This window comes from Dufourea novaeangliae, unplaced genomic scaffold, assembly GCF_001272555.1.
Source record: "Dufourea novaeangliae isolate 0120121106 unplaced genomic scaffold, ASM127255v1 scaffold379, whole genome shotgun sequence".
Lineage (NCBI taxonomy): Eukaryota > Metazoa > Arthropoda > Insecta > Hymenoptera > Halictidae > Dufourea > Dufourea novaeangliae.
In genome coordinates, this window is record NW_015374290.1 from 321,437 (window position 1) to 344,092 (window position 22,656).

Here is a 22,656-nt window from a genome sequence, read left to right on the forward strand (position 1 = left end):
TATAGTAAAGGTACAATGATCCGTAAATACGAAACCGGTATCGGACACTTTGATAACGTTCAATCGAAACATCGGCCGTCGTGTTGCGCCCAAATGCAAATTACTTGAAATCCGAAGAAACGAAATAATTTCGGTGAGAAGAACGGGGATGTTATCGACACCCCGATACATCGAGGTCATACGGCAGAAAAGAAGCTTAATTTCACAAAGAGCCGTACGTCGCGTCGGCTCTCGAGGCCGGCGTTTCGAGGCCATCGAAATTATGCGCTTGCGTCGTTAACCGGAAGAGGAGCCAAGTCCACGGGTCTCGAGACGCGACGGCACGAGCTTGTGACAATTCGTACATGACATACACGAGTGAAATTGCCGATGTAAAATTGAACGGGAATGGGGGAAGAAAAGTTTGACACGATATTCGTTGGCCTGTCTGTTGGACGTAGCGGGACACGGAGTTATTTCTTTTGCCGGACTAACGATTAATACGGACTCGGCGTAATACATTCCAGCTCCTCTTGTTTTCCATCTCCACTTTTTCTCCTTTCTCGGGCACGCTTCCTTTCGCCGTTGATTCCATTGGGTCCCCTCTCATTAATTATTCATCGACTTCTTACCGACATCCGGTGGGTAGAATGGCAAACATCTTTGGTCGTGTTCGCACGAAGCTCACGCCGATCTCATTTCATGCTTTAGATCGCGGGACTCGAGCAGCCTCCTCGTAGTCCTTGCCGCGGCAGCCACACGGAAAGCCACATACACGCGACATCGAGTGTCCTTATGGCTCTTTCGAGTCGAGTTCCCACGCTAGCATCCTTACAAGCTCTCCCCTTGGAACCCTCGATGTCGATATGCAATCGGAACGGTTAATTAATTTATCGTTAAACTCGGTTAGGTATCTTCGTGTCGTTCATTTTCACGGTCCAATAGACCCTAGCTCGCTGTAGATGCGTAGAGTCGTTAACGCTTCGTAGCTAACGATTAACTTTTTTCAATGGATCTTTTTTGAAAAGGCCGACGATGACGCGCCGGTATTCTTTTTCCTCAAGGAGGAAATTAATTGTAACCTAGAGATCGTTCGCAAGAGGTTGCGCTTTACGATTCTCTCGTCATAACTCTGTTTCACTGGCCTGCGTTCTGTTTCTTGTTACAGCGTTAATTACGCTCTCACTCGGCCGTAAACGCATACCGAATTCATGGGAGGCTAAGTGCAGCGCTGGTTTAATTGTCTCATGTTTGGACAATCTCGGGACGGTGCGACATGCATGACCGGTTCATGCTGGCACGTGTCAAGTTTCTAGCACAAACGTCAAATTATCGTGGCACTCGTCGATGATTTGTTATCCGAGACTCGCGCGAATCCGCGTCGTTTGAAACGGTTAATTTTTTTCTTAAACGGTAGGTGAAATTTCACCTCGATTAAACGGTGCGATATTGGTTTCGTTAGACAATAGACGAATAATTTCAGGATAAACACTGGCGGATATTTAGAAAAATCGTACGAATCGTATTTAACGATGGACCTGATCGCGAGGAAACGTTAGCAAGCCAGGCACGTCGCGTCGGGCGAAATCATATCGTCGACCGGACATTCGACAATGGGAATCGCGTAAATGGGCTCATGCTCTCGTTTAAACGCGTCAGTTAACTACGTTGCGAGTGTACGCGATGTCCCGTCGTTAGAGGTGTGCAATTGTCAGCGCTTTCCAGTTCGCCCTTCTGATTTGCTCTTTCATGCATCGCTTCTTACGAGCGGTCCATTGTGCGCCACTCGATCGAATCACAGCTCGCGTACGCTGCACTTTCCGCGGCTCGCTATTGCTACAATGCAAACTTTACTCACCGTGCATCTGGTAGAACGCTGTAATACCAACTCGATCCGCGCCATCGAACGACACCGGCCCCTGAAACGAACGGCACACGTGCAAACGATTTCTGTCGATCGACTCACAGGAATTAAATTAACGACATTCCCACTCTCTCGCACCGGCTAAGTTCTCGATTATTAAATATGGTAATTATTCGATCGTTAAAAACCGTTGTATCAAAGTTAATGAACCTTCGCCCCGTGAAAAGAATAGTAGCCTCCTGAGTAGCTATAGATTCCGAAGTCCCTTATACATATACATAATACATAGTTTGAAAAGCAGAAGAGCCACCGTTATTGCCTCGGTAAATGATTGATGAGAGTATCCTGGGCGCAAGAAAAGAGGTGGCTCGACAACTTTTCCTTTCTCCATTCATATATGTATACGTGTATTGTTGTTCGCGACCGAAGAGAAATACACAGAAAGATTTAACAGACGCGGGACCTTTGGCTACTTTCGTGATATTTATTCCGCCACCCCCCGGCTAGACTCTTTTCGCCGATGGGACATTGCGTTATCTACTCACCGAAACTCCGACAAAACGTAGAAGTTTAAGCTGGTCCAGCAGTCGCGATGCGATGTCCTTTCTCGTATGCGTGTATTGGGCGACGGATGTGTTCTCTCTGTTTAAAAGAATCTCGGTTCTCTCGAGGGCGAGCGCCATGGCCCAGACTGCGTCGTACGTTTGTGCGGCGAATTTCGTATGCGTCACGCCTCTTTTTGCCAATTCCGTCGTGAATTTGCTGCTCGTCTGCGTCGAACGTATTGTTATCGCGTTAACAATAATAGCTGTTACGACGAAGCTTGGTGTAATCCTTTGAAAATATGCGCGAAATATACTCACCGCATCGCGCGCCGTCACTTCGCGTACCGGCTTGATAAAGGTTTCAGCGCGAAGATTAAATAAAAATGGAACTCGCAATCTCGGTACTCCTTGGTCGCGCTGGCGCGGGCAACTTTTCCTCTTTGTTACATTATTTTCACCGGGGAAGATAAATCTCTGTCGCCGATGCCGTGACGCCGTGCATCGCGAAAGGAAAACAGAAAATTGCCACGAGAGATGATAATATAATACTTTCGAGACTGATAGGGTAGAAAATGAACACCAATTGTTTGCTGGGACAGCGCGAACAACTTGCACGCTTTGATAGAGAAGTCGTGTCAAAGTAGAAAACATAAATTTCTTTTACGGGATAGTAGAGGAGAGTTGCCTATTTTGGACCACTTTTTTATTTTTCTACTTATTGATGAAATAAACGGTTTGCGTAGCCGCAACGAAAAGCACGTGATCGGGACAGAGTTTGTTCGACCGATTGGAATTCGTTTCAATATCGATAGATATTCGATTTCGCTATATGTATGTACCTATGCACGTACTATGTATACTCTATTCGGATAGATACTACCATACGGCTTGGACCTCTCTTCGCGTTTCTTTTACATTTCTGCCCGCCAAAACGACGGAGAGTTCTGCGTGAGAATAACCGTTTACTCGAATCTTATCCCTGCGAAACAACGTATCATTCCTTCCTAGTCGAAAGTCTCGTGTAACGGAAAAGTCGACCAGTTCGGTGCATCGTCTCTGAGAATATGCAAACAGGACAGTCGTCGTACGTTGTCGCGTATTTTTCTTTTTTCTCCGGATATCAGGGAAGCTCGCTGGAACGGGAATTTCTATTTTTCTACGTGTTCGCGTAAATATTCAACATACTCGAATAGGAGTAGAATTATTCATGACGCCGCTTGAAAAAGTAAAATAGCAAAGCGTTCTCGCGATGCTCGAGAACGACTACAGGAGTGTGTTTTGTCGAGAATAAAAATGGGGAAGTGTTCGAATCGGAATGGAAGCGTAACCAATTGTTTTGAATATCCGGTTAGAGTTTCACCGGAATCCGGCCGCTCTGTATAATGTATAAAATGTACAACAATTAACGACACGCGAAACACTCATTAGTTTGATCGCTCGAATATAGGAACGATCGAAACGGGGTAGGTATTTTCGTCTCTGTTATCACGTTGATGCTTCGATATGCCGCCTTTACGATGGTTTTCACGTACCTACAGGAAAAGCTGTTTGTGCGTCAAATTCACGGCAGTGTTAACTTTGCTGTCGTTTGAATCGTTAACCAGAATAAAACTCTATGTTAGTAAAACATCGTCGACTTACCACCGCGCATATTCCTTTAGAATCTAGACGGTAAACGAATTGTATGTACATGTTTGTGTAACAAACGTAATTACTTTAATAAAACAGGATTTCTCGGTGCGAAAGTACGTTTCGATTTACGAGAACAATGAGTACTCCAGTCGTAATCCGAAAGGTTAATGGTGAAAGGGCGAACGATCGGAACGGTACTCACCAGGCCCGACGAACTAATCTCGTCCCCTAAAGCGGAACCGTGACTCTTGACGATGATCAATCCATCCAGAGTTTGCGATAGTTGCGAGGGCGTGCATTCCTCTGGCCCCGAGTGCCACCAATTGCCCGCCATTCCCGACAGATCGATCGTGTCACCTGGCAAGATCCACGCATAGTCGCCCCCGTGCATGCCCAGCTTCCAAGCCTAATTGCGGACAGAAAGCGGACCGAACCGTTAAAACAGCCGACCAGGAAAGATCCGAGATACTTACGGGCCATGCCCGTTTTTCTTCCTAGCTCTGGCGAAGCTCAGGGAAAACGGATAAGGCGAGCTTTAGAATTGGCTGCCGTTGAAAGCTTCGCGCCCTTCGTGTTCTCTCGAATATATGGGCTCCATCCGGATAGTTCGTTTATCTCGCGGAGAGAACAGACGCGTTCATTACGGAGCTGCGTTTTATATTTCTCTGCGAAAATTCTTCCTCGTCGCCCGTTTGTATCGCGTACACTGTGAAATTAACGCCGGGTTGCCCACATTCTCGACGTACCACGATACGTCCCGTCTCCTAGGATCGATCGTCGAGTGCACTTGCCAACGAAGAAAGTTAATGGGGTCGCACTTGTCGCATCGGAGCTACTGTAAAAAAAATCTCCGGGAATGCAATGCGCATCTGGAAGGTCGGAGAGCAACCCGTTCGCATGCCGGAAATATTCGTGTCGATCCCGTATCCCGCGAGAAGGATGATCGCGCCGATATAATGAAATATTACTCCCGAAGGTAACCATCGCCTCGAAAGCAGCGAGACCACCTCTTACAATTAATAAAATCGTAGACATTATCTCGTCGCCGATATCGTTCGTCTTTCGATTATCGTTAAATCGTATATCGAACGCTGTCATTTGTCAGTCAGCGTGCCAAGAACAGGATCGTTTTTCTCAACGTCTTATCGCGTGAGTGTAAAATATAAAGAGTGACGTGCGTCCCTTTGGCGCAGCACCGTTCCCTACTCTAAACCGGGGAAAAACTTTTAACGCGCTTCTCCCTAATCAATTCCCCTCGCTTCCCGGCGGGCAAAGTCTCTTATCGAACTCCCGAGGGTCCCTAGAACGTAGGAAATCGACGTCGACCTATCGCGAACGGAACGATAGTAGAAATTGAAGTTCACTTTTGATGCTCGCGAAACTCGCGAAGTCGCGATCGCAGTCGTTACGGTCTCGTCCCTTCGAAAATTTCGTAATTCTTCGGGAAAATGCTCGTCTACCGTTTACCCGTGAAATCGTTTCGGTGGTGGTAGTAGTTGTATCGCATTGTCTTTGGATGCTCCGCTGGAAGGTACGCGAAGTTAAAAAAACTGGGTCGCGAGTTGAATAGCGCGGAGGAGAATCGCGGCACAAAGATGTAGGCTGTTCCACGAATTCGCGACTGTTGTCGCGCTGAGACACGCCGGCATCCGAAAACGACGAATACGGCTGAAATACGGGGCGTAATACCGTTTCCGGTGGTGGCAGAAAAGCGCGAGTAAAGTGTCGTAGTTCGTAGGATCGAACACGCGCGCTTTCGCGTAAATCAGGCTCTTCCTTTTCGTTCCTGCTGGAACAGCGAACGCAGTAAAAGTGGTAATAAAAAGATGTAGAGCGACGCGTGCCGCTGATGCACTGTAGGGGTGCACTGTACTGGTAGGTAAGTAATATGAACATACGTAGGTACCATGGACTATTTACAGCAGAAACTGCCGACAGTAATGATCCGAGTATACCCGGTCGTTTTACCTTCTCAGCGACCTCGTAATTTTTTCACGACTTTATTTGCAATTAAAAGAGTGATCGGAACCCCGCGGCGACGATAAATCTGCATCGATCGCGTCGCGGAAGAAAGTATGCGACCGGTATTTAAAAACTATCCAGCTCGGAACTACGAGCCTACGCGTGACCGTTATCTCTAATTTCGGTTGATTTACGACAGAAACGTTTCCCGTGTTTCTTGTTTCGTTGCTCGCGCGAAAAAGAAAGGAAGAAAAACCTCGCCCGGCTGGATATCGGTATAACAAACGGTCGATCCTGACCCGCGAATATTAAACATCGGGAAAGTAACGAGTCTAGCGATCGTTCGAACGAGGAAGATATGGATATCGTCGATCTAACGGCACGTCTATGGTTCGCGGTATTTCCTTCTGCCACTAATTATTACCTGACTGATAATATTGCGGCCAACCCGGCACGACGGCGTGGATGGTACCAGACGAGTTTGCGATTTATTCCTAATAAGGTTCTAACGAAGCGTCCGGAGAGTTTACAAAAAAAAAAAACGAAAAAAATACTAACTGGCGAAGTACGAGAAATTTACATTTTTATCCTCGGCCTTTGCTCCGCTTCTCTTGGTGCTCGATCGAGTCGGAACGTGGGAGTTCTCTGCACGATACCTGAAGAGCAGCGGATAAATTTTACCGGAAAATTTCGAGATTTAGATTTCGAGCATGGAAATCAGGAAACGAACCGTGGTATATCCGGGGTCAGACTTTAACAAGCATCAAAGAGAGAACGGACCCGTATTCGCTGCGAGTCACGGCAATACTCGTGCATAGCATTGCGCGCGTTCACGTTATACTCCGAACGCAATTTCGTCTCGACGTATTTGTGGGCGACGTCGAATACAGGAAACGGTCTGTGTGCCGTGTAAGCGATATAGGTGTAAATTAGAAGCGCGAGTCCCTCGTGTTGATACAATTTCAACGAACCCCGAGGCATCGAGAAATCACCGTGCGCACCAACTTTTCCATTTTCCGACTAATTTTCGATGAGCAATCAACTTCCACCGACAACGAACAAATTAGTTCCCGGTCGTTCAACGAACAATGCGCCGTTAGAAATTTCGGAACGGCGAGGCTGGAGTAATGCATGTTACATGAATCGCGAGAATTTTCGGCAAAAAATAAAAAACGTTCCATCGAGCGCGCAGACTTTATACCCATGCGGTTTACATTATATACTTTGGTTATTTAGTTATGCGTGACCTAATTTACACGGGCATTAATATGCGAAAATGGACGCCTCAAACATTTCCTTCCAATAAACGAGCCGCCGAGTGGTCTTCCAGGAAGCATCGGTCTCCAAATACGAGGCCAACCGGCGAATAATGGTAAAGACAAGGGAAAGGGAACAAGAGTGCCAGGGCTGGGGAAAGAGGGAGAGAGGACTCGCGTCCTACTTTGACACAATGTTCATTATTCGCTTAGCTGGAACACAAGCTGCGACCATGTGTTTGCATTTCATTGATTTTCGCCTGAAAACCGACACGCAAAGGTCCACGGGATCGCATCGATATGTTTTAGCTAATCGATCGGAGGTAAATCGAGCTCGTTGAAATGCGTCCGTTTTCGAAATGGGAAATAATGTCTCCCGCTTGTTTTAATGTCGCGGTGTCAACGACGAGTGCCCGGTATTTCTCTCGGAAACGACGATTTTACGAGCGTCTGTAAAAAATTCGTAATTGAGCTGTCATCGGCGCACGGCCAAACGCTCGTAAACGTACGACACACCGGTTGTGAACCGGTACAGGACCGACTGCTGTTTTATTTTCTTGTAGTTCGAGGAGAATTGCTGACATGATGCATTGCCAGAAACAGAGTTGAGGCAGGGAGGGGATTTTGGAGGGGTAAGATTTATTGTTAGTATTCTTGAGAAAGTGTCACTTGGGGTATCGCTTAACTTTTGTTTCGCCTCCTGTTTTCTACAATACCCCATTAAAAAGTAACAATTTACATAAAGCTATCGCGTGTAATGGATTGATCGAGCCCTATCTGTTTGCGTTCCTTCGATACGTTCCAGTGCATCTACGTACCTACTCTGTTCACGTTTTATTCTCGGATAGCAAAACAAAGCCTCTTATCGTTCGTTATTTCGATGAGTGGTTGACAAATTTTAACGGATACGTGGCGCGTCGCGAAGAGGGAGGAAAAATACTCGACTCTAAGCAGCATTGTTCATCCATCCTGCGAATGTGTACGTTCTACCAAGAAGCATACTGCGTGTTCCACGGCTATCGTTTAACTCCGCAAACACGCGGGATGCACTCTGGTTCGAGTTTCTATAATATTATCCGATGGCTTACCTCGCAGAAAACGTGTGGCGCCAGTCGCGGTGAAAAACTCCCTATGATGATTCTCGTGTCCAGCTCCTGCAAGTAAAAAGTCCGCTTCAACGAGGGCAATCTTTCTCGTTCCCGTCTGGTCGGTCGTCCCAAGTGTCGCGCGTCTTTCATGCAAGTTTATCGCATTAGAGCCGATGCGACGTGTAATTAGTTATGAACTATAATTAAAGAGCTGCCGAGTACCAGGGCTAACTCAATTTTCTTTGCCCGACGCATCCTGATGGCCTCTAATGTACGGCGACTTCTTTCTTTTCGGAATGTTTTCCGCGCGAAATGTTTCCACCGTTCGATGCATAATGCCCCGAATCGTTGACGTAAACTGTTACAGACGAGAGATCTAGTATTCAGTTTCGCGTGAGAGCGACCGCGACGCGTTGTTAATCCCTCGTGCCAAGAAGGGATTCCGAGTTTGAGTTCCTCCCACGCGTGCCTTGTGTTTCAAAAGCAAGCCAACCCCGGGTAAATGCGATTTAGCAAGTGAAATTCTTCACACCGCAGAGGACCGAACGGCGGCGCAACTATTCACGGCATGGGCCTCGAAATGTTTCGCAAACTCTTTGGAAAAATTCAAGTAACTTTTAATTTGAAGCGTGTCTTACTTTTAAAGTCCGCAGCTGTTCCTTGTAATCGTTCTCCGCGAACGTGATGGTCGCTGTGCACGTGATATTCGCCTGCTCCAGTTCCGTCACCAGATCGTTCACGGCCTGAAACAGAGACGCGAACGCGCGCAGTGTCGTCGCGTTAAAGAACTTCCGAGGCCGGAGTGATTCGCGGTGAGAGATGCGCGCAGATCCAACGGCATGGATTTATTCGCTCGTGTGTCTGTGGCTTTCCTACGCGGTGAACAGACAGAGGCCCGTAACGAGCCACAGAAAGTGTCGTCGCGATGATTTACTGCGTGTTTTCAAGACAATGGATTATATCGTGCGGTACTCGAAACGTTAAACACTTCGCATCTCCGATCGAATTTTCTTGTCTGTTACCGTAACTGTATGTATCGAATCGTCCTCTTACCAGAGAGTACATGTCGCCTGTTTGCGAGAGCGCGGTGACAGTGTCCCATCCGAAATGCTTGATGAGAGCTATCCTGGCTGAATTGTGACTCGAATCCGGCGCAACGGTTCGTAGGAACAGTGGAAATTCCGTGGAATCCGAGAGAGCAGGTGCGGTAGATCCGAAGGAGACTTGAATCACGTTCCAGTAGGGCACGATTTTAGCCAAGGTTTCCGTGACCTCGGAGCAGGCGGTGCCCAGCAGCAGCGGTATCAGGTCATTCTTCTTCGCCGAGTAGAGAGCGTGGAAGAATCGATCAACCGCTACACCGGGATCGCACTGAAAATAAATGCTAGTCAGGATACCATATCGCATGTAGCTTGATAGTTTGATAAATCGGTCTATTTTTCTGTCGCGAGTATTACGAATGCATCGGTAGAACGATCCAACTATCGAGGCATTGTGCGCGGTGGAAATCGATACGAGTACAGAAGAGCGCTGTTTTCTTGAAAAGTAAGCGGTTGGAAGGTAGAACGAAGTCAGTGTCTCGAAGTAAAAAGAAGGAGAAGGGTGTCGTGCGTTTCTGTCATATTGCATACCCGTGTATTCGTTGGAGAAGTAAGGTGAGACTAGACGAACCGTTGGAACCTTAACGAGCAATTATTCAAGGCAGGCGGTGACTAGGACGACGAGCTTGAAAGTTCGTATAAAGCTCAAGGGCTCGTTTTGTATCGCGGAATCCACCGTGAATACGAGTCCAGGGAAAATACCGACTATTCGACCTGACATCACCTCTAGTATCCCAGCCTCCGAGTCTTCATTGTTTCGATAAACGGTCACTTTTTTCGAAGAAATCGCGACTTCGTTAATTACTATCGAGGAGAAAATTGTCCTGATTTTTCATTCCTTTCAGCGAAACGAATCTATACGCCGGAACATCCTTTGTTTCTCCCACCTATACCCGGGTTCGCCTTAATTCTGTTTCCGGCGAATCGTAGTTGAATATCGAACGCTCTTTTCTGTCCGCGTGAAATCGACTTGTTGCTAAAACGCTGAAAGCACGATTGCTCGTGTATCGAATCCAATCAGTCATGCGCATCCGTAATTTCGGTCGCGTCGTAACGTTTAACTCGATTATCTATCAGCCGATGTCGACGCGACATTGTCACGAGTTTCAATCGCAATCGAGCTTTCCTTGCGTTTAAGCATATGCGTATACGCGTATGTATGTAGGTACATACATGTATGTATATGCACATGGGAATACGGAGTCAGCAGAAGCCCTGGTAATAATCCCTATAAATATTGTTTTATGGGGAACGCTTCAAAGAAAACCGGAGGACACTAAAATTAGAGATTCCGTGTCGTCAAGTGGCGAAAATACTATCAGAATTCCCTGCCGGTATTCACAAAGGGGTTCAAACATCGTAGATTGGAAGCTCACGGGCTTTTATCACGGCTCAAAATATGCGCAGGAAACGTTTAATAAGGAAGGAATTAAACGGTTCCTACGAGGTCTGACATACCGATATCCGATCGGTCTTGCTCGACCTCCATACATCGTCTTTCGTTTTCGTGCCGCGATCACTGGGAACGTGACCGGACTCCTGTAAAGTTTCCGATCGAGGAACCGCTGTAAAATTGCTATTCTCCGCGTGAACGGTGAATTTCAACAATTTTATAAAAATCTGCACGGATAGTGGAGAAATCCGTATCGTTGTTACAGAAATTTCTCGCGGAACATCAGGTTCTTCTTCGTATTTTCCTGTTTGAACAAACCGGACTATAGTTTTTCTTTCAGCCGGCTATCGTACGCGATATCTTGTACGTATAAGTCGAACGGCGAAACCGATGGAATAGAAAATTACGTCTAAGCAGGACGTTTTCTGGTTAGTATCGTAGGTGGAACGGAACGGTCAATGAGAAGCCGAGCTATGGTTTTTGTTGTGCGACGCCGATTGCCCGATTATACCGCCTCATGCGAAAAAACATCGCCGTAAATTCGACAGTATCGCTATTCTTTTGTGCAAGATATCATCGGAGGTCGCGGTATCGTAAGAAAAAAGGCAAGAGGGTCCTACGATATTCGTTCGTTCGTAGGAATGGATCAAGCATTCACGACTCGTTGCTCGGACGTAATGTTTCCATGCGAAACGAACAATCTATTTTATTGGCCAGCCAGGAGGGGAATAAAATTTCATGGTACCGAGAATGGGACGGCGACACATCGACCGGAAACGAAGAGGAAAAATGTGGCTCGTGATTCATTTTCGAGGAATGATTCCGGGAGAACGAGAATTCTAATTGTAAGACAAAGTTGTGACTCGGTCGAATGAAAGCACGAGCTCGCTTCTTCGAGGAATCTTCTGCGACGCGAGGCTTATTTAAAAGGCAGAAGCTGCTATCTGTTTCCTCCTGGCGATGCACTGACATAGAACAGATCGTGTCGCCTGCTAAAAGGAAGAAATGCCAACAACACCATTGTAAACCTCGAGAAAGACAACCTGGTGCAGCGTTCCTCAAATCAATGTTCGGAACTTTACATGGATAAATCGAAAGGCTTTTCTCGGTAAGAATAGAAGCTTGTAGAAAATCGTAGCAAAATGTACTGCAACACTGCGCGTCGCTACACCGTGTATTTATTTATGCTTCCTAAATGATTCCGCGAAAGTTCCGCAAGGTAGTACGGCTTATCCGACGCCGGACCATAATCGGTCGTAACTACTTACGGGTGAACTCCGGTTAGGTTCTCGTAGTCAGCGACAGAGAACAATCGCGTGCACCGTAAAGCGTCGCGTAGCGTCGTTAGAAAGTTTGAGAAACGCTGATGCAGTGTGCTGCTCTCTATAAACTACCATTATCGCGCTAACCGTAAATGGAATGCAGGTAAGAACGGGACCTTCGAAAAATCGGTTTCGCGCGTCTTCGACCAATTTGAAAGTTACATCATGTACGAAACAGACATAATGCGCTTGGTTTGTTACAACTTTTCGGCCGTGGCAACGTATCAATCTGAAGAAAATTGAAATCAAGGTGCTGATCATGATTAGAAAATGATTGGATGCATCTTTATACGTTTCGGTCGATTCGATGGGGTGATCACGGCTAAGTTTTCTTTTTATATCGAATCTTCGGAGATTTTATTTCGCGGCGATACGAATTTACGTCGGTTCCGCGAACACGACGACCAAGTTTTGACAGCGTAATCTTGAATGAACGAAGTTCTTGTCCAGGGTTAACGTTTCCGCGCTATACTCTACACTATACAACTTTACCCCAGCACAGGATTATACCGCGGAGTGGTGTGCAAGTTCGTACGCGGCATCGCGAACGTAACTGTAACTTTTGATGCTACGATGTACGTGTATATGTATATCTATCGTAGTTTTTGGTGGTCGCGTTTCCTGCCGCTGTTTAAACTTCTTATAACGAGCTTATTGCGAAACATTGAATATATTAGCATTTTCTCGTGTTATCCGAGACGAGCGTTTCGCAGCGCCCCTGGTAAATGTCGAAACACGGTATTTCGTGAGAATAGGGAGCCGTTGACATTTAGATTACCGGCTAGGTTGGTGGTTCCTTCCATGGAAGATCGACCAGAATCTGGGGTTCTCCGTTTCATTTAATATCGTAACTGTTTAAATGTTAATGCTGTAGGGACCTAACTCGTAGTAAGTTATTTTTTTGAAGCTCGTTAAATCTCATTCAAATGCTTTACGAATTACTTAATGCGGTTGCGTGACTAGGAAAGTATAGCTAAGAAAAAATTGTATCAAAGCGGTGTGTTCTAATTAAATCTTCGCTCGCGTAGGCGCGCCAAGATCTCTCGCGAATACCTTGAAACGAGGGACGACGTTTTTCATTTTCTAAAGGATCACCCTAACGTCGAGTTTCATCGCGAGCTCACCCTCCTACGGGAGCTCGTATTTCTTCCGCTCTATTTTTTCAACCGATATCGAAATCAATTTCAGATGACATTTTTCAGCACGCCACGAGCACATTACACACTGTGTACAAATGCACGCGAAACTTATTCACATTTTTAATTTCAAAGTGAATGCGCATCAGCAATTTTTCTTTGTTTCCAATATCGTAGTTTCATTTATTTAATTGCGGTGTCATCATGGTTATAGGGAAGAATTGCTTTCGCCACATTTTCACTGAAAGCGTAGCGATTTTCCGCGTCCTCGCGTTTCATCGAATCAGACAAATAGATATAGTCGATTGAGTGTACAAATTTTTATCGATATCTCGGTGGTGGATCCGACCGATTCAGGCCGATACGGTGGTTAGCTGGCCGTGACAAGCCAATTCCGAATACATGGTTAATCGTCTCGTATTTACATAATTGTGGAATTATTCCCGCTCGTTACGCATTGTTATACTCTTCCGAATTATTAAACGACGAATTTATATTATTACGGTTGCGTTCTGAAAATGTCCGTTTTGCTTTTTTAAAAGTGCAGGACCTCGTAAATGAAGTGGGCATAAGAGCGTATGAAACCGGAGTGCCGTAGTGGTATTCGCCATGGTTACGACGAAAAGCAGGGCTTGAAAAGGATGACGAAACGTTAAAGCGACAGATACCTTTGTTCTTTATCTAGGAAAAATGCCGATAACACATAGTATCGTGGTCGTTCATTAGCTGTCAATTTGGGTCGAGCAACCAACATAGAAGTGTCCACTTCGCCTTTTGTTTAGTCTCGACAAGGGTGGATTTGGGCGTTAGATTGACGTCGAAGGAGGAAAGCTTTCGGAAGGAATAAGTACCTCGTCGATGGTCCTGAACGAATGGTGGAAAAGATCCTTGAAAGTATAGTAATTGGGAAATGAAGGACATCGCGTCTGTAAATGACATTCCATTAATTTATACCCGATTCTCCTGTTTCCGCCAACACCGATGATTGACATTAATAGGGGCAGAGTGAAGCAGATGTAAAGCGCTGAGTAACTTCATCACGAAGATGCTTCCTCCTTACTTAATCTTTCCTCGTCTTATCTGCTACCAGCCTCTACTCCTCGAGATATCGTACTTGGTGTAAAAGCTAATTTCCTAGTATGCCGTTTAATATGTTTAAGCGTTAATTCGCGAGTAATTTGTGTAGTTTCCAATATTCGATAATTAAACATCTGGCGTGTACTCATTTAAGGGCTACGGATAAAATAGGTGAGCCGTGAAAGAAAAATAACAATGTCGTCGGGTTACCCTTTGTGTCGGCGAGAAAGACACGTAATCAGTCCGGGGGACAGCTCGTTCGATCAGACCATTTCGTTCAGATGAAGCTCAACGCTGTCAGAGATGGTTTATTACAACCCTCAATCGACGACGGGATCCTTCGAAATGAACTTCGTCGTTCTGGGAAATTTCAAGAAGTAAATAGGGGTGGGGATCCTCTGTTTTCGTCTTTCGATCAGCTTGAAAATTAATGGCTAGATTGACTCGAAAGTAATTTAGCTGTAAATCGTGAGAATCCTGGCATCGAGGGGAATCACGCGACAAAGAAAAGAGGGAGGCACGAACAATAGGGCGAAGAATATAGGGCGCACGGTCAAAATTATCGCATGTCCTCTGTGATTGTCTAGGATTATCGCGATCGAAGAGAGAAGACAGCTCTTTGATTCAGCAACGAAAGCTTTTAATTCCCTATCTCTTCGTTTGTAATTCGAGTAATTGATTTTCCCAGGTTCGTGCAACTGGTCGTGGTTCGCTAGACTCGATAATTTGACCGGGGCTTTTAAAACCGTACGCCGGACCTCTTCGAACTTTTTGCACCGCTTTCGAAATGCTCCGAATTCGTAGATTACCAGCAAGACAACGTGAATTTATTCAACGCAGAATTCACGAGAATGTGCCGTTGAACTAAGTAATGACACATAAAGATTGCCCGAGGTGCAATTATTGAAGTTACAACAAGATAGATATGTACCTCGCAAAAACGGAGCGAGCGTTGGAAATTTGATTGTCCCGTAAATTTATCGCTTTATATGCAACGCAGGAGCGGGAACACGTCACGGAAACTCCAATCCGTGACATCACGGATGGGTTTTAAAGGTACGCCGCGTCGTAATGAAAGATACGCCTTACTTTCGTCGGTGAACAAGAGCACGGAGCGGCGCGGCGGCGCTATGGTAGGTACCAACGTAGCAATTAATCAAAGTTTCCCGTTTCCCGCTCGGAACGGTACGTCAAACGTACCCTTTCGTCCGACACTACCGATCGCGATCAGAATAACGGTCATGAAAATGTCCAATTTTCTCTATTGACCCCGCGAGCATTTGCGTTTAAATTACTTCGAAAGTGATACGCGTGATGGGCATTAAACGTGAAATAGGGTCAACGTCGTATTAGCATCGCGTCTTTATTTGGAGCACATTAAGTTTGGAAATTAATGAACAAAGTATGGACGTTATGTGAGTATGTGTGCCGGCGAAGTAGCTGATCAGTTCGCGATTAGTATGCGGTGCACGGCCCGCGGCATCGCATCGGAAACTTCATTCGTTGGTTGAGATTCACCGTGGGAAAAACAATCGCGATAACAATGCGGACTGCATTTTCCTGAAATCGTCTTGTCTCCAAAAATGTACGCCAGAATAAATCGGGGCAAATAATTTCGGCCGTGGCGCACCCAATTCGTTCGGACGTTTTTATTTCGAACGAATGCAAGGGGCGCATCTCGAATACGCGCCAGAGCGTCGGTACACGCTACGCCGGTAATTATGCGTCGATGGTACCGTCGTGCTTCGACTCGTTTTTCGAGATCTTTCCGAAAAAAGCTTTCGATCCGGCTGATAGAGGATTACTGTCTGTGGATACGAAAACGGGGTGCTGGGTCTCAAACCTCTTTCCCAATTTTCTACTTTCCTTTTCTTCTTGCATTCCCGGCTTAATTCGATGTCGGTGATAGCGACGCGCTTTTTAGGGTAACCCACTTTTCGAAACAGGCTCCCACTTTAATCTGTACACCCGCGGGACGTGTTTCCCTCTCTTTCGTTTCGACGTTTCTCCGAGTAAATGGGAAATGATATTTCAGGAAACGCGAGGGGTACGACAGGTCCACACAGGGTAGGTATAATAGAATTAAACACAGAATCCATTCCTTAATTGCGAATGGAAGTATTGTGACCCGAACTGTAATTAACTACGTCTAATTTGAATCTGAAATAATCAAAATTCCATATCTCGGAGTGTTAATAATATACTTGAACGAACTGCGTTTCCTCCGCTTAGTGCTTAATGTATTAAAACCGACCATTTCGCGAATAAGGTTCCAGGTTGCCCGCGTCCGATTCGAAGCCGAAATAAAATCTCATTTCCCATTGTACAAGGAAAGCATTTTAACCGGAGACAACAGCCTTCTATTCTGCGCGCTGTTCAACGTCCGTGAACGGGGATCGGAAAAAGAACGCGTGGATGTGGGCCCCGTTATCGCATTACGAGGCATGCAAATTTTCGTGGAACGCAAACACATTAACGGCGAGTATTCAGGGATCAACGAGGGAGCGTTTCGTTGATAAGCGGCTCTGTTTAACGCGCGCGACAGAGAGAGAGAGAGAGAGAGAGAGAGAGAGAGTTCTCTGCCGGCATGGAAACTGTTCTCGGGAAAAATCCCTATTTTTCGAACTCTCGTGGAAGGCGAGCACCTTTCCGAGAACTTTGTCAGCGTGTGGGGTTGGTTAAATTACAAATGGCCTACGGCTGTTCCTTGATCCGAATCCCATTTTCAGCTGGGCATTCGTATTCATGCGTGACACACGCAAACAGGCGCGAAACGAGCGCACACAGTGAACCGAGGAGACGTAAAACGAGCCCACGCACTTCGCTGAATTCACCAAAAGACACATAAAAGCCATGTGACGCTTCGGGACCGTATTTAATGAGAGTCCGTTGTCGGAAGGAAACTTTCAAACTAGGAAACAATCGGTGCCTCGGCAGACCGTCCCGAGTGCGCCAAAAAATTCCTAATCTCGTAATGGTGTGTACAAAGACTCTTGTTTTGCCGACTCGTGTACAGCAAAACAGTAGGTACGAATCTCCTGATAGAAGGAAAGTTTCTAATCACCCGTTTTTCACCCGCAGTATTACTTGTTACAGATGAAGGAAACAATTCTCTTACTTGGAAATTAACCCACTACCCTACAGAGTTGCAGGAATCCCGTGACCGTAGTCGGAGTCGGACGCAGCGATCATTAATTCTACGGTGGAAATTATGCGGTCTTTCTCCATTATGCGAAACGGAGAACTACTACTATTTTCAAGCACCTTGTATGCCACTCGTCTTTCTGCTTTGACCTTTAAAGGACGGGGATGAGAGAACGAGCGATAAGGTTCGGGGGCAAAAACTGATTCGTATTCGATTCGCGTTTATCCGTAACCGCAGACACGTTTCTAGCTATTCGATGAGATTAATTCGCGCGAATTGAATGGTTACCACCCGCAACTTGTTGAGTCCACTCTTTCACAAGATGCCTAGACTTCTTCCATGGAAAAGATATAATTCAACTACGATCTAATTTACCGCCTATTTAATATAAATTTTTGAGTACGAGTACATGTAATGTTCCTTTACGATTCAGGACGTTGACTCGCCGCCGCAAATACAAGCTGAAAATGAAACTTTAAACGAGCGTAATTTGCACGTTTGCGCAAAGCTAATTTAGAAGTGAAATTTTGACCCATATAACTTGCAACCTCTGGGGGAGTGCGTCGAAAATATTCCATCGTATAGGGAAAAACCATGTGTCACCGACGGGAACAGTTTGAGTTCGTGAATCACGAAATGTATGCTGCCGTATGTATGTACATAAGTACATATATACATAAATAATACCAGGCTGTCGCACGTCGGTCGGAAAAGAAATTTCCACGCGACATCGAGAAAGCCGAAAACCTCATACACTGGTTCACTCGTCCATGTTTCATGTCTACGTTAACATAAAACGCAGTAGAGGAGACAAGTGTAACATAGGAGGAATGTAACAACTGTTATAAAAGAAAGGGGAGTTGTAGGAACAAAAGTAACAAATGTGTGATGTTGAAGAAAGTCTTATTTCAAAAAACTGGTTCAATATATTCTAAGTTTTAACGTTTGATTATGTTGTCCAATCATCAAGGCTTCTCGTCGTCTAAGAATTGTTAAAAAATTATACTGTATTCAAAAGTTACAGACTCGATAAGAAAAATTGTTACGTTTATCTCTGGTCTCCCTATCTACGGAGTACGTAGTAAAGGCAGCAAATTTACAAGTCTTTCTGAACTGGATCCTTTCGAAACCGCGACACAGTTCGTAAACTGCTTAATCGATGGAAATTTCTCAAAGCATTACGCGGTGGCGGCGGTCTTACCTTGGTGTCGTTGTGAATAAGGCGTAGTCGGAATTTGGACAGGACATTCATCTCGTTGACGCGTTCGACGGCCAATCTGGCCGCTTGCAGTTCGCTGGGTCCTTCGGGTCTCGGTTCTAAGCCGTGGGTCATCTCGAACAAGCCCAGAATTGTTACGTTTATCTTCTCGATCGATTTCACGTTCGACACTGTAACACTTTGCTCCTCGTCCACCTCCACCTCCTCTTGTTTGACGCGCGATCCATTCTTCGAGACCTTTTCGTCCGCACTCGTCGACGTCACCGTTGGAAATGACGTCGAGAACGTTGTATCGCGCTTTTCGTCCGGAGGGGACTTACCGCTGGCTATGTTTGAAGAACGTCGACCGGAGGACGCACCGGGTAACCAGAGACTGTCGTCCGTGGTGTCGTTTACATTTTCGCTCGCGTCGATCGTTTCCTGTCTTCGTTCCTCTTCCGTGATCTCGTCGACCTTCCGATGACGATGAAGAAAATCCCGTCCAGGACTCTTGGGTAGATCCGGGGACATTGTTGACGGGTACATAGAGTCGGTGGTTTCCGGAATGTCCATTTTCGGCGGACCGAAGTGTCTTCTGTCGAACTTTTCTACCTGATGTGCCACGGGTGGCTTGTACGTGACTTTTATGGGGAATTTCTGAGAGCCTTCGAAACCGATGAACGGTTCCTCGTTGCTCTCGTTCGTAGCCGCTGACAGATTGTCATTTATCTCCGTCGAATAAATTGGATTCTCGGTCCTATTGTTTTCACTCGTTTCGGTATGATCCGTAACTTTGTCGGACCTATTTCTTCTGATGGATCTCGCGTGGTCCTTCTCGAAGACTTCACCGTTGCACGCTTCGCAATCGGAAAGCGATCCTTCCGGTCTGAGGAAATTCGAGGCTGTTTGTCTGTCCGATTTACCTTTCCTCTTAAAGTTTCGTTTTGCCCTGTACTGGATATATTTCTTACCGGAATAACTCGCATTACCGGCATTCGATAATATCTCATCGATTCCGATCTTTACGTTACTCTCCCGACGAAACTTTCGCCTTTCGTGCCGTCTGCGTATCTCGCCGTAATAGTCGGCCGGGATTTCGGGCACGATCGCGTCTAATCGCGAGTCATGGAACGAGTCGTCACGATCGCCGTTCGAATTGCCGTATTTCTTCGTCGCTCGGTTAAAGAATTTTCGTAAATCTGTTCCCACTTGCGGCGGTTGATCGACTGCGTCGTAGACTTCGATACCGTCGGATCGATCCACCGAGCTGGGGATTCGGTCCTGGCTCGAACCATGTTGTATCCACTCTCGAGAATCGCCGGGATCCCAGTGGGAATATTTTCTTTCCGCGATGTCGGTTAGACAAGGAAGCGCAGCGAGGTCATGACTCTGGGGCCTCGTCTTTTCACTGCACGGCAGGACGCTGCGAACGGAGACGAGGCCGAGAAGAAGAAGGATCAGGTTGCAAGGAAGATGGAAGGTCTCGAAGGATGAGAATGGCAGGAGGAAACGAGAGAGATCGCGGCGCGAACGGACGCGCGTCATAATCAGTCGCCGTCGCTGTTTCGACGACTCAACGCGTCATCCTGGTTGCTCCTCATCTGCAACAGGAGAAAAATTCCGCGAGCGTTAATAATTGCAAACGTAAACAGAGTTTCAGTGAATTATATTAGCAACGTTGAGAGAGCTAACTGGGTCCTTCCTCTGTTAATCGAGTGTACTTTATACATAAATATTACTAGCTTCGCGGGGATAATAATGCTCTCTCGTTTATTCTGTCTTTTAGTCGAATTTATCACGACATGATTGCAACGCGTAACTCGTGCCACTCTGGCACACTCTCCTTTATTGCGATTAGAGAACGCCGTTCCGTCAGATTTATCCGCGGAGCGGCGGTGCGTGGTGGCGGCGGCGAGCGATTGCACGAAGCTACTAGCATCTGTCAGTTTCAACGGCAACGAAACAAATACGCTCTTAGCGAGGCGTATCACGCTTCGCTCTTGGTCCCATACAAATAGAAAATCCGGGGGCGCAATCTGCTTAATGTAACGTCGTAGAAACGGGAGCACGTGGCAAGAATCGCATTGGGTATGTTAACGAGCCCTGGTGCCCGTTATTGTAGCGTGGGCAAAACTTCTGACCTTGTTCGAGCGAGCGCGTAAACGGCGATAGCGATTAAACAACGCGATTTAGTTTATTCGCCTGCCCCCTCCCCCTGTTACGTAACGCCCCGCTCGGCATTACTCCCTAGTGGCCTGTCGACGATGATTCGACGTTTTAACGTAATTGACTTTCTAACGACTAGCGCGCGCGTAGTTAAACGCTCCGAGATGCGTTTACAAAGTATACGCCATCCACAGAAACCGATCGTGTATCGTTTAGCCTTTCCTCTATCGTGGATATCGCGGGTGAAAACGTGAACACACTGTACAAGCCTGTATGCACAGCATAGGCGTCTGTATGGGTATTTACACGCGAGTGAAGCGGACCGATCAGCAAAAACGTTCTCATTTAATTTTAACAATAATCCCGACATCGCGTATCAAATGTTTGACGGGCTGACACGTGTTCCGCTCAAATATCTCGAAAAATAACACGTCATTTTTAACGTTGCTCGGCAACGAAATTCGGGACCGCGGACGAACGGAACTAGTCCACGTGTCAGGTAATTTCGTTACGTCCTGCCTCGTATGTACCTACTATTTTTCGGGAATCGAGAAAATTATTTTCGTAATCTTGAAAACCTGTCGTCAACTGATGTCTCGAGCAATAGGTACGTTAGTCTGGTTGTGCAGCCACCCGACGAGAAACTGGGATGTTCGGGTGACGGTGTTACACTCGAAATCTCTTTGAGTGGCATGACACGGTGTAAATGGGATATTATAATCTCGTGTGACTCCCCGTCGATACCCGTAAATCAGATTTCCGGATATCGACGTTTTCATTGTCTCAGTGCGAGCTGATCCCTTCTGCCGCCCGGTTTCGTATAATCCCGTCCGCCCACCATTTTATTTCGGGCTCCTCGAACCGAGTAGAGGGTGGATCCGAACACGTCGCGTGACACTTCCGATAGACGCTCGCTCGCTGGCACGACAGAGGGTGGACGCTTCCAAATCTAGCGTAGGGGTGAACCTCTCGACACCCTGACCTACCATGTCGCACGAACCGTATCTCGACACGCTACGTGTGTTGTGTCCCTTTTGCGAAATAGACCTTCGAAGGAAAAGCTTAAAGTTTAATCGGGATAGTTGAAAAATACAATACTTCGGGAATCTGATTAAGATTTATCTCATTGACTACTCTTTCTTTCCAGGCGGACCTCCAAATACATAAGAAGTTACTCAAAGAGCCAGAGCTAGAGAAACGGTATAGATTGCAAAACACTTTGATCCTTTACGATGCGAGTATTCCTAGCGTCACACAAGTTTCATCGTGTGCTCGTAACAGGAGTCACAGACGAGGGTGGTGGAACACCTTCGGAACGTTTTCAATAATCCGGCAGCTACGACAAAGGCATCGAAAAAGGTGACCTTTAAGGGAGTCGAGCGTTTAAGGCATCCTTCGATCTCGAGATTCGTGCAGGAAATAAGTTTCTCGCTGACAAATCCATGTCGCGGATTGATCGCGCGAGCCGTACGATTGCTTTCGCGCACCTGGAAACCGAATTCTCCCGAACGTTTCCCCCCGAGTATCGGAACAAGGATTACTACTTTCGGATTCATGCATTTCGCATTCGTCTCCGATACAGATACAGAAGAACGCCCTCGTGATTCGAGCAGGCAAACTTACGTTTGCAAAAATATGCTACCGCCGCGTTCCCTTCAGCGGTCAGACCCGAAGGAAACAAGGTTCCTTTGTCGGGGTCTTTAGAAAGGAATTCCCTTATCGTAACGGCAAATTGCAGTGTCGTGGTATCAGCGACGGTCTTGGAAGGGAAAGGTTGAACGGATAACGTCTGT

General features: G+C 46.4%; 1 protein-coding gene across 1 annotated transcript in view; it reads right to left on the reverse strand.

Moving 5' to 3' along the window:
- The window catches only part of LOC107192774, a 30,408-nt gene extending 10,166 nt beyond the window's left edge, over positions 1 to 20,242 (reverse strand). The window contains exons 1-7 of the mRNA XM_015582111.1: positions 18,701 to 20,242; positions 9,380 to 9,697; positions 8,965 to 9,069; positions 8,327 to 8,392; positions 4,223 to 4,426; positions 2,389 to 2,613; positions 1,838 to 1,898 (exon numbers count right to left, since the gene is read on the reverse strand). Of these exons, the coding sequence (XP_015437597.1) occupies positions 1,838 to 1,898; positions 2,389 to 2,613; positions 4,223 to 4,426; positions 8,327 to 8,392; positions 8,965 to 9,069; positions 9,380 to 9,697; positions 18,701 to 20,242 (2,521 nt within the window). The remainder of the gene's footprint in view (positions 1 to 1,837; positions 1,899 to 2,388; positions 2,614 to 4,222; positions 4,427 to 8,326; positions 8,393 to 8,964; positions 9,070 to 9,379; positions 9,698 to 18,700) is intronic.
- Between the last annotated feature and the right edge of the window lie 2,414 nt (positions 20,243 to 22,656).